We start from the raw sequence: 12642 nt of genomic DNA, 5'->3' as shown, positions 1-12642 counted from the left end.
TAGCTTGAACCCGGGAGGCGGACGTTGCAGTGAGTTAAGATAGCACCACTGCACTCCAGCCTGGGGGACAGAGCAAGACTCTGTCCAGCCTGGGTGACAGAGAAAGACTCTGTCTCTCAAAAAAAAAAAAAAAAAGCTTTAGTAACTGAGAAACAATTTCCTTGAGAGAAATCACCCAACTTTGTGGCAAATAAGGAATTAAGAGTGTCTTTCCTGGAAAGCTCTGCTCAGTGAGTCCTGCTGATAAGAGACGTGGCTCATTCTAAGCAATGACTGATAAGCGGAATATTCCATTACCGCTGGTGTCAGAATCAAGGAGCATTTCCACCTCCTTCAAGCTTTGGCACTTCCTGTGCTCAGAACCAGCTGACATGGCCGTTAGAAAAACAAGCCTGAACTGTGGCTATATTAAGACAGTGTGACTTCCTTTGCCATCCTGGGACCCAGCTTGGTTACTGTAGGGAATGCTTCAGCTTGGGCTGAGGCTTAAGAACTCCCTCCATAAACATGGAATCGGAAATAAACTCTGACCTCCCAGGTCCCATATTGAGAGCACAAGAACTCCTTGAACATTGCTGAGAGGGCCCCCAGTGTCATGTGGATAAGGCAGCAGGTCACCTGTCACCATTGTAGCTGGAAAGGAGTCCCTGGCATGCCTGCTCCCCAGATTTGAGGAAGATTATATTTCCTCAGGACGATCCTGCCAAGGCACAAGTGCAGTAGGAAGAACCAGGCCAAAAACGTCAGGTATCAATCACTGCTTTGATTAGGCCTGAGGCAAGAACGGACAGTTAGCAAATTGCTCAGGGGAACAGTGGATAGCATGCGGCAGCCGAGGCTTCAGTGTGACTCCTAAGGGCAACCGGAGAGAGAACCAAGAGCCCCGTCTTTGCTCATGATGCTTCCGAAATAGGCAGCAAAGAGGACACTGCATGTGGAACAGCTGTAGCCACAGGTGTGCCTTTTTAAATAAAATCAGGACTTGTTTAACTGCGTGAAATAGATGGAACCAGGCCAGTTGCTGTGATAATTGGCTTGCCCCGCATAGCTCTTCATTGTGTGCAAACCACATTTTCACCCCTGAGATCCTTGTTAGTCTCTCAGCAAACCTATGTGGGTGTAAATTTACTGGCCCCATTTTAAGGATGACAGAACTGAGGTACAAAGCAATGATATGAGTTACCTGGAGTCTCATAGTCAAAGTGAAACCTCTGGACTTACAGATCAGCAAAGCTGCCTACCTTTGTGTTTCTAGCGTCTTTCTCCTCCCTCATTTCATCTGGGGAAAGGAGGTGAGCTAGACACATTCCAGCCCACAGGGAGCGTATGTCTCATGGGGAGATATTGATGAAATGACCACACAAATAATCCATATGCTATGATCTGGGTTAAACGCCATGAAGGAAACAGGCTGAGTTATGAGAGCTTATGGTGGGGTGAACTGACTCTGCTCAGGAAGGTCAGGGAAGGCTTTGCCATAAGGGCATTTGAGTTGAGAGCCAAAGGGTGAGTGGCAATTAACTAGGCAGTGGGGAAGGAGGAGGGTTTGGGGCAGAGAGAAGGGTCTTGAGAAGGGAGATAATAGACATGGTGCTCTTGAAGACCAAAAAGACCAAAAGGCTGGAATAAGGCTGGAAGGCCTGGCCATGCGGGGCTTCACAGGCTGCAGTAAGGAGCTAATCCTGAGACAATGGGAAGCCAATGAGTGAAAATAGCTCTTTTCTAGGCCTGCATTTCCTCATCTGCCCGGGGCCTGGAATAGATTGGACTAGTTCCTTTTAGCTGCCACGTGCCACATTTCTAGGACAGAGCAAGAACTAACGTCTGCAAATTTGTAACCATCGTTATCTCAAATGTCACTTGCCCCAAGCTTCTTGGGAGCTTGATTGATGGTCAAACCCTCTGGAGCTGCATCCCCCACTGGGCTCTCCTTAAGTGCAAGGTGATCTCTGATTTTGTGACAAAATGGGGCAGGAAGCTTGCTATGTCATGCTTTCGTAACAGGCTCTGCCTTTCTCTCTGTCAGGGACAGAAAGGGGATAGTGGAGTTATGGGCCCACCCGGCAAGCCTGGGCCTTCTGGTCAACCTGGCCGTCCAGGCTCCCCAGGGCCCCCAGGCCCCCCATCTGCAGGTAAGAGCTACACTGCTTCGCTTGATCCACTATTGCAGTACTGGCCAGCCTCCCAGAGAGGACGCAAAGAGATGCCAGCAGAGATGGCTTGTGTTTCAAGTTAGAAACTACCAGAGGCACTCCAATATCTTTATAATTTCTCCACAGTTTAGCTCATTCAACTTTTATGCAAGAGAGATAAATCCCGTTCTGAATTTGTTTTAGCATTCTGGAGAACAAATAGAGGAAAGAAAAAAAGTGCATTAATGATGACATTTATATCTTAAGTGAAAAATAACAGGAACATATTTCATCAACTAATATCTTTTTCTAGATAAAAAAGTTTCATGGCTCCAAGCAGCTCTCTTAAACCTAGAAGTAAAGGTAACATTGTTTTTCCATCTTACAGTGTTATAAAAGAGTCATTAGTTGTTTGCAATAGATACTGAAAGAGGCAGGGCGCGGTGGCTCACGCCTGTTATCCCTGTGGAAGGCCGAGGTGGCTGGATCACTTGAGGTCAGGAGTTTGAGACCAGCCTGGCCAACATGGTGAAACCCAGTCTCTACTAAAAATACAAAAATTAGCCTGGCATGGTCACACGCACCTGTAATCCCAGCTACTCTGAGGCTGAGACAGAAGTATCACTTGAACCTGGGAGGTGGAGATTGCAGTGAGCCGAGATCGTGCTGTCTCGAAACTCCATCTCAAAAAAAATAGATATAGAAAGAAATTACTAAAATGAAATAAAAAAATTAAAAGCCCACTATTGAAAAGGGCATACTCTGCTTGCAAAAAAAAGGAGAGCTAAGCCCTTTATTTTGTTCCCTTATCAGCTGATGGTAGGGGCTTTCACAGCACATCAACTATATAAAGACAGTATCAGGAACCTCATTTGTTGACTGTGCAATATTTTTTGTCTTCAGTTATAAAAAAGGAATCCAAACAATTTTTATTCCAGCTTTTTTTCTTAAGAAAATGAAGACATTTGCAATTCCATAGTGTATTCCCCCTCCTCTTGTGTTTATGGCAATATATTTGCAGCTACATCGTGGGATGGGAAAGAAATGTCGTATTTTGTTAGATCCTTTAAACAAAGTTAAAGCCAGAAGTTAAATCTGGCTCAGAGAGTCCACCCTGCTAGGATGCCAAAAAATTTAATTCAGGCATTATTAGGATTTTCACTACTCCCTCAACTGCCATGAAAGGGTTGGGCAAAGATCTTGGTGAATTATGGCAGGGAAGGTCCCTCCAGCCTTTGGTCTACTCTATTCACATCTGAAATAGAATAGAAATAGAAATAGACTTGTCCTTGTCCAAGTCGCTGTGGCCCACAGATAGCTGGTGGTTGCTGTCCTCATGCCATACGTGGGTATCAGAACAGTTTCAAGGCTGGGAGTCCTGGTCCCTCTAGTTCAACGTCCCAAAGGGCACCCCACAACCATTCTTTCTGAGACCTGTCTCTTCCCCAGGGCACAAGGGGTCCCTCTCCTGTCCATGCCTAGGGAAGTCTCTCCTCTTCCATCCCTGACCCCCTCCCTTCTTATATACCGGCACCCCAATTAGGAGCTTTGTCCTTCAGAGAACAGAAAGTAGAAAGGCAAGTTTGTTTCCAGTAGTATCTGCTTTTAGCAAGGGCGAGAAAGCACAAACTCTTGCTGTGTCCTTGAAATTGGGAGAGGAGGAAGGAAATACTAAGAGAGCAAACATTGGTTAGTATGGTAGTAACTTATGTTGCTGCAGCTGTTTCCATGCTATTAGGGGAGATTGGAGATGCAGTCCAGGCCACATGCCCACACTCCATAATTCATTTCTGGAGTTGGCTGGATGATCTGAATGGGAGTCCTTTCAACTAGTTCTCATCCTCTTTGGTTCTGAAAGGCATGATGTCCCCCTGGAGCCCTATGACTATGAGTTACCAACCCCAGAGACTGACAGTGTGGCCTGAGGTCTGGGTTGTGCCTTCAGAAGGGACTCTCTTGGCTGTTGGGGTACCTAGGATTTCACAAAACTGAGGAGTAGTCCAAGGGCATGTGATGGGTGGATGTGAAGGATGTCCTTAGCAGACTGAGATCTTAATGGTCTCACTGTGTTTATCTCTTTGTAAAGGCCAGCCCTCTCCTGACTTGAACTCTGGTTCCCTCCTGGGGCTGGGGAATGGATGAGAAGGGCTCGGCCGGAGCTGTCAGCAGCTCCTTGGTGCCCGCTGTTTCTCCTGTCCTGTTAGTCTTCAGCGTATTGCAATCCTGTCCTGTCAGCAGGCCCCACAGAGTCGTCCTTTTTCTCCCTGGCCTTCTAGCTCCCTCTCTTCCACCCAGTATGCCTTCTTCTCTCTTCCTGGACTACTCCAGCCTCTGCCCAATCCCAGCCACCCTGCCCTCTATCCTTCAGAGGACATCTTGCCATCTGTGAAGCTGGAGCTATTCCTGTGGTCTCTCTGGGTTCACGTGGCCTGACATGGCACTCCTCTCACCTGCCTCCCGTCCAACGAAATCTCTCTTCCTTCGAAGCTCTCTTTTCGGTAAGGCCTTCTTGGCCCCTAACAGGACAGATCACCCTCCCCTGAGCCCTGATTACATATTGCCTCTCTGTTATGGCCCCTCCATTGGTAACGTTTCTGCAGATGTGTTTCATTTTCCTGCTACATCCTTGAAGGGCAGGGTCTGTGGCTGAGTCAGCATTACATCCCCAGTGGCACCTGGCAGGTGGGTGGACAGGGCTGCTTCCTGCAGGGGCTCCCAGGCAGGGGCACTGTGGGTTCACAGCCCATCTCCTTAGGAGCCAAGCAGGGTAGGGCCATCTCTTTGGAGTGATGTCCCCTCCCTTCCTTTGAGCCAATTCCTTTCTGAGGAGCCTTCCTGAGTGAGGGGGCTGAAGAGGGAAAAGAGAAGATGGGGCAATAAATAATCCTGCTATTTGGAAAATTTTGGAGGGGTAGGAGAGAGGGCAGGGAAGGAGTTTACAAGAGATATCTAGCCAGGTGTGGTGGTTCACGCCTGTAATCCCAGCACTTTGGGAGGCTGAGGGGGGCAGATCACTTGAGGTCAGGAATTCGAGACCAGCCTGGTCAATATGGTGAAACTCCTGTCTCTACTAAAAATACAAAAATTAGCCAGGTATCGTGGCACATGCACGTAATCCCAGCTACTTAGGAGGGTGAGGCAGGAGAATAGCTTGAACCCAGGAGGTGGAGGTTGCAGTGAGCTGAGATCGGATCAGTGCACTCCAGCCTGGGTGACAGAGTGAGACTCCATCTCAAAAATAAATAAATTAATGAAATAAATAAAAGAGATATCCCTGTGCCTGGGCCCGGTTGGATAATCATCCAGAGTTGGAACAGGCCCCCAAAGCGGTTCCGACACTGCCTTTGACAGTCTGTTAAAAGACCCAAACCCACCCTCAGAGAGAAAGAAACTGTATACCTACACCCAAGGTTTTGCACCTCATTTCCCAGGGTTCCAGAACCCCTGCCCCATCGTGAGATAGCCTTGGCCTCTGCAGACCACAGGTGAAAACACCCCTGGTCTAGTCCTACCCTCCTCTTAGAGATAAGAATCTTGAACCTCAAACAGAAGTGATGCCTGCAAGGTCACAGCAGTGACTGCAGGCCACTCTGGTCCAGAATCGGTCCATGACTCCTGTGACTGTCAGCCAGGCGGCCTCTGGAGGTTGTTGTGCTGGTTCTTCTGCCTTCTCCTAGATTCCTCACTCCTGACCTTTTCCCACCGAGGTAGCCAGTGGAAGTGGGAGGCTGCCTGGGTGAAGATGGAGAGTGGGTCCTCTGGCTGCAGGGGGTAGGGATGAAACCAGGCTGAGACATGATCTCCCAGAGGTTGGGGTGGGGAAGTTCAGGTTCCTGTGTCCTTCAGCATGGCCTGGCAGAAAACAGGCAGGGCTAACGGATGCCCTCCAGCAGCTGGGAGGAAGCTGCAGGGAAACTGTAGTGGTGGCAGCAGGCCCCCTGCCATGTCCTGTCGGGAGGTGACATCGAGTTTTGGTACCCAGCTCTGTGGTAATGGATGTTGCTGAGGGAGGTGGAAAGGGTGAGAGCTTTATAATTACCCAAGTCACAGGGAAAGAGGGGCTAAGGGGTGGGAAGGGTGGGGAGGGAATAAAGACAAAATGCTTTTAGGATGTAATTTGCAATAATCAAATTACAAATTTGGCTGAGTCCTTCCTGTACCCAGACAGAGTATAAGTGAATCAGTGTGGTACCTGGGAATTGCCAGCTTCCTGAGAGCATCAGTATTCTTGGACGTTTGTCTTTTGAACAGCATAGTGTTAAGTCAAACATGAATTCAAATCTCAGCCCCACCATTCATCAGCAGCTAATGGGACCAACTCCTGACTCTGTCTCAGGCCACAGTTCTGGAGGATTTGTTGGGGTCACAGAGCAATTGGAAGGCTGCTCCAATGCCACCCTCACATTCTTGATCACAGAGCTTTTCCACTTCAATTTCACTAAGTACTTAATTACCCAGAATTTTCCTAGGCTGGTGGATTCCCTGTCTCTTTGGGCTCTTCTGAAAATACCAGAACACAGACTGGAGCTCTTCCCACAGAATTATATTTGCATTTCTTTTTTTTTTTTTCTTTTTAAAAATTTTTGTATTTCCTTGTAACTCCTGCTCGAAAGAATACCCAATACCTTTTAAAGAAACAAAATGTATAAAACTTATTCAGTCTTTCATATAATTTTATTTTCTTCCTTCAACTATGATAATATGATATCCAAATTTTGTCTTAACTCGTGGGTCTGTAAACACAGACTTATCCATCCCACTTACAGGCAAGGCAAATGCTGCTTCTTGAAATGGTCCTACCATGGACCCTCTGATCATCCAACCCAAGTTGCCCCCTTGCCTGGCTTTATCTTCACTATATTGTGCAGCCACTTCATTGAATCTCATCCCAGACTTTAACTTTTCCATGGCTTCCATGATTTTGCCATGTTTTTCACATAGACTATGTCTGACCTTTACTGCACTGCCACCACCTTTGGGACGCTGAGCCTTCTTGTCAGCACTGTCAGTCCCAGAGGCTGCTCCCCCTTCCCCCACTTTTCCAGAACCCCTTTTTCCTTTGGGCGGCATCTTGGAAACCTGCTGTTGAACTCTGACTATATTTGCATTACTTGTTAGAACAAACAACCATAGCTTAGGATAAGATGTTGGCAAAGCTCCCTTCCCTCGCTCTGTCAGCATTCTGATTGTAGGAACACCTGTCAATCTGCTTGGGAAGGTTCAGTCTCCCTCACTGGTTTTAGTGGCTTCCCTGGTGTCCTGGCCGGATCTCTCCCCTGGGGTCATTTTATTTCCTGCCCTCCTGGATCTGTCAACTGTGTTCCCAACCCCCGCTGGCTGCCCCAGATGTCATACTACTTGACACCAACAACTGACTGGCCTCCAAACCCACCCCTCCCTGCATTTCCCAAAGAAGGGATCCTTACTTATTTTTCTTCTCAGTCTCCATCTTTTCTTCTCTTTCCCCACTTCCTGTTGGATGGCTCTTGCTCTGGTGCTTTCCTGCCAGCCAGAATGTGACTTCTAGCTTTTTCCGAAGACTTTTTCTCTCCAGTTAGTCTGCATTCATTCATTCAATCATCAAACATTTTCCGTGCCCCTACTTTGTGTCAGCCCTGGTGGATGAAAACAGGCACTAGCCCTGTCCTTGTGGAGCCATATTCTACTGGAGACCAACCTTGATGGAATAATCCCAAAATATATAGAATCATAAACACAGAGAAGTGCTGTGAAGAAAAGGAACAGGAAACCATGAAATTGTATCCCAGGTGTACATGACAGAGTCTGAGGATTCAAAAAGACTTCCCTCAGGAAATGATGTTTGAACCCAGATCAGAAAGCAGTTGAGAGGCAGCTGTGAGGGATGGAGGATGAAGGGAGGATGATCTGGCAGAGGAATGGACCAGCTCTCAACCTTGGCACATATTTGCCTGACCAGGCTCAGTGGCTCACGCCTGTAATTCCAGCAATTTGGGAGGCCAAAGCGGGTGGCTCAGTTGAGCTCAGGAGCTTGAGACGAGCCTAGCCAACACAGCAAAACCCTGTCTTTACTAAAAACAGAAAAATTAGCCAAGCGTGGTGGCACGCTCCTATAGTCCCAGCTACTCGGGAGGTTGAGGCAGGAGAATCACTTGAACGTGGGAGACAGAGGTTGCAGTGAGCTGAGATTATACCACTGCACTCCAGCCTGGGTGACAGAGTGAGACTGTCTGGAAAAAAAAAAAAAAAAAAAAAAAAGACATGCCTTATGCTAGCGTGATAAAAAAAATATTTTTAATAAATAAATAAAAGTGTGGATGCTGCCTACATTCAGTTCAGTTTTCAGAAGCCTTGGTGGAATTTGGTCTGGGATGTATCCTGGGCATCAGGGCCTTTAAAAGCCAAGGTACTCCCCTCACCGTTTTTCCACATTGCTAGGGAATACGTTTTCTGATCATATCTTTTCAAGACATGTCCTGACTTCTTCGGCACCAGGGGAGGGTAAATGGGATGAGCATATACTAACATTCTATTTTCTTCCAGAAGAAATGAAAGAAACCCTCACCCAGAAATTATTCTGTAGAGATCCTACATTGGCCAGGTGTGGTGGCTCACGCCTGTAATCCCAGCACCTTGGGAGGCTAAGGCGGGCCAATCACTTGAGGTCAGGAGACTGAGACCAGCCTGACCAACATGGCAAAAACCCTGTCTCTACTAAAAATACAAAAGTTAGGCGTGGTGGCACACACCTGTAATCCCAGCTACACAGGAGGCTGAGGCAGGAGAATCGCTTGAACCTGGGAGGCAAAGGTTGCAGTGAGTCAAGATCACTTCACTGCACTCCATCCTGGACAACAGAGCAAGACTCTGTCCCAAAAAAAAGATTCTATATATGAGAAAAACAAAAAATGTTTGAAATAATTAGTCATCAGTCAATAATGTGTCTGTAGTCAAGAAGCCCTCTGTTAATAATGGTCTAAACAAATAGGGCATTGTTTTTCTCCAATAAAGAAATCCAGGCCAGGCGCAGTGGCTCATGCCTGTAATCCCAGCACTTTGGGAGGCCAAAGCAGGCAGATCACCTGAGGTCAGGAGTTCAAGACCAGCCTGACCAACATGGAGAAAGCCTGTTTCTACTAAAAATATAAGATTAGCCAGGCATGGTGGCGCATGCCTATAGTCCCAGCTACTTGGGAGGCTGAGGCAAGAGAATCGCTTGAACCCAGGAGGCGGAGGTTGTAATGAGCCGAGATCATGCCATTGCACCCCAGCCTGGGCAATAAGAGCAAAACTCCATCTCAAAAAAACAACAATGACAACAACAACAACAAAAATGAAAAAAGAAATCCAGAGGTAGACAATAGCTGGCTTTGATTCAGCCTCTGACTGTCACTGTCAGGGCCCCAGACCCCATGAGCCTTTTGTCTTTTCCTGCATGTTGACTTATCTCCTCATGCTTGTGACCGCCTGTTGGCAACATGGCTGCTGCAGCACCAGACATTTTTGCCTGTCTTCAAGGCAGGAAGGAGGGGGAAACTGTCTCCTCACAGCTATTTTTCTCACCGTATCTCCTCCATGTCTTGGATCAAAAGTGTCTATTTTTTTGTTTGTTTTGACAGAGTCTCACCAGGCTGGAGTGCAGTGGCACGATCTTGGCTCACGGCAACCTTGACCTCCCGGGTTCAAGCAATTCTTCTGCCTCAGCCTCCCAAATAGCTGGGACTGCAGGTGCGCGCCACCAAGCCCAGCTAATTTTTGTATTTTTAGTGGAAATGGGGTTTCATTATGTTGGCCAGGATGATGTTGATCTCTTGACCTCATGATCCGCCCGCCTCAGCCTCCCAAAGTGCTGGGATTACAGGAGTGAACCACTGCACCCGGCCAAAAGCATTTCTTTAACATGTCCCTCAGGCGTACCCCGAAATGCTGTGGACTTTAACTTTTTTCTGTTGCATAGATCGCCCACATCCCTGGGTTGATTGGTCTTCTCTTCCTTGGCTCTAGTAATACAGCAGTCTGTTGCTTCCTAGGACAACTTATAATGGGACCCAAAGGGGAAAGAGGATTTCCCGGGCCTCCAGGAAGATGTCTTTGCGGACCCCCTACGAATGTGAATAACCCTTCCTACGGGGAATCCATGTATGGGCCCAGTTCCCCGCGAGTTCCTGTGGTAAGGCTTTCCGGGAGAAGTCTTAGGATGGTTATCCGTGAGGACCTCTCATCTGATCCTTATGGGGCTTTGTAAAATCCTTACTTTCTTTCATGACTCTGGGTACACGTTCATTATAGGAAATTGGAAAATATGAGAAAATCAAAAGAGGAAAACCAAATTGTCCATTTGATTGTGAGTCCATTTTGGGGGTATTTTCTTTGTCTTTTTAAAATCTAACTTTTATATGGTTGAGATTATATTGTATAAAAATGCTGTACTTTGTTATCTTAGTTGAAATCCTGCCATGTTTCCACCCTCTAGAAATAACACTTTAAGCTTTTTTAAAGAGAAAATTTCAAATACATGTAAAAGCAGAATAGTGTAATGAACTATTACACTGTGTACCCGTCACCCGACTTGAATAATGATGAACTCATGGCTAGCCTTGTATCCTGGTTTTCTCTTTATGCCCACCCACTAGGGCCCATCCTGTGTTGGAGTATTTTGAAGTAAACCTTGGACATCAATTCATCATAATCATCCATTCAGTGTGACTGGGCTACAATTTATTTAATCAGTGTTGGTGTTTAAGCAACATATTGTTTATTGGCCACCCCCAAGCTTTTTGCTAATGTAAATAATACTGTAAAGAACATCTTTGAGTGTGATAATTTTAAGAATTACTTCCAGATGTCAAATTACTTGACTATATGACATTGCCTTTTGATTTAAGTCTTGGGAGCGTTTTAAATATTTAAAAGTGTTAAATTCAAGTGAATATTTTAGTTTCAAACTCCGACATTAGGAACTGGATCGAGAAGGTGTGGGAATCAAGACACTCCTCTGACTTCAGAAGGAATGCTAGAATGTAATGTGCAAATCCCTCTTCCCACTGTTGAGCAGCCCAAGGATAGAGATGGTTTCCTCTGCCAGCTTTTTCCCTGTCCCCTGCAGAATTGTTTTCTGGAATCCTCACCATTGTGTTCTCTGGCAGATTTTTGTGGTCAACAACCAGGAGGAGCTTGAGAGGCTGAATACCCAAAACGCCATTGCCTTCCGCAGAGACCAGAGATCTCTCTACTTCAAGGACAGCCTTGGCTGGCTCCCCATCCAGGTACCCCCAGGCCATCACCTCAGGACATACTCCCTGCCCAGGAAATAGATGCATCCATTAAAGGAAGGGAAGGTCACCCCACTGGGCCTGGGGAGGGCTTTCTGCAGTCTATCTGCATGTGAGGGCTGAGCATCCTCCCTCAAACTGTTTCTCAGAAGCCCTCCATTCCCCTACCCTGACCCCCAAATAAAAGCCCCTCTCTGAGCCAAGGTTCCAGATGGTCTCCACATCCCTGCGTGCCAGGTTGTCATTTTGATGTGACCCAGCATTCATCCAGCTACAGAGCTCTAGGTGACAAGAAAGGAGTATCTTTCCCACCCCTGGGAGGAGGTCAAGGCATGCCACCTAGCCGTGCCGTGGGACCCAGAACCAGTGACCTCCCTGCCTGCGGCTGCCCGGGCATGCCATGCTCCAGTTAATGCTGTGTGCTTCCTTGGCCAGCTGACCCCTCTCTACCCTGTGGATTACACTGTAGACCAGCGCGGCACCTGCGGGGATGGGCTCCTGCAGCCCGGGGAGGAGTGTGACGACGGTAACAACGATGTGGGTGACGACTGCATCAGTGAGTGAGGTCCAGCCCAGGAGGACCTGAGGCCTGAACAGCAGGGGGGTGGGACTGGGGACCAGCCCCGAACACCAGCTGTGGTGCTTTGGGACTATTCTAGACCCAGAGAAGGGTGTACCCAGGCTGTCCTGTGCCATCCACCCTAGTCCTTGCTACCCCAATTTCAGCCCAAATGTTAACTCTCCCACCACCCAAGCACCTCACCAGGGGTGGATGTCAAGGGTCCTCCCCCAGTTAGACCTTCTTTATCCGAAAATGTAGCCACCAGGTCCTTCCAGTCCTACATCTTAGCAAAATCCATGTTACAGGTGCAGAAGATAAAGGTGATAGGCTGTCACTTTGCAAGGAGGAGTGAAAGGCAAAAGGGAGAGGCCAAGAATCTGAACGAGGGCTCATTTACCAGGTAGAGCTCGAGTGGCAAAGCCCTCCATAGAGGAAGCTGGGCCAGCCAGAGCTTTCATCAGCCTCATGGGCTGCTGCGTTTACTGGTAGGCAGCAAGCTCTGGAGGGTTTCCTTTTTTTTCTTCTTCTTTAAATCAAGTAACAAAACCAGGAAGTGTGGTGGAAAGCATGAGCTGAAGTGTCAACAGAGATTGAATGCAGGCTCTGAGAACCACCAACCACCAACCACCCTCAGGCTCAAGGCAGAGGCCACACAGTGGGTGGGGTGATGGGGGGCAGTTTACGGCTCTGAGCCTCA

General features: G+C 47.6%; 1 protein-coding gene and 1 pseudogene across 7 annotated transcripts in view; one reads left to right on the top strand and one right to left on the bottom strand.

Annotated features, from left to right (window-relative positions):
- COLQ (collagen like tail subunit of asymmetric acetylcholinesterase) overlaps nt 1-12642 on the top strand; it is a 63173-nt gene that overhangs the window by 45508 nt on the left and 5023 nt on the right. For 3 of the 7 annotated variants that reach the window (XM_032259172.1, XM_032259179.1, XM_032259202.1), the window contains 4 exons: nt 2027-2132; nt 10142-10281; nt 11258-11377; nt 11819-11939. In XM_032259172.1, the coding sequence (XP_032115063.1) occupies nt 2027-2132; nt 10142-10281; nt 11258-11377; nt 11819-11939 (487 nt within the window). Of the gene's footprint in view, nt 1-2026; nt 2133-10141; nt 10282-11257; nt 11378-11818; nt 11940-12250; nt 12431-12642 lie in introns of all 7 variants that reach the window. The other 4 variants (XR_004262989.1, XR_004262993.1, XM_032259187.1 and 1 more) reach the window with 4 other exon arrangements.
- On the bottom strand, nt 6700-7257 carry LOC116537170 (annotated as a pseudogene).

Source organism: Sapajus apella, unplaced genomic scaffold, assembly GCF_009761245.1.
Source record: "Sapajus apella isolate SASKATOON/1434 unplaced genomic scaffold, GSC_monkey_1.0 scaffold4, whole genome shotgun sequence".
NCBI lineage: Eukaryota > Metazoa > Chordata > Mammalia > Primates > Cebidae > Sapajus > Sapajus apella.
This window is presented reverse-complemented; position numbering and strand designations above follow the sequence as displayed.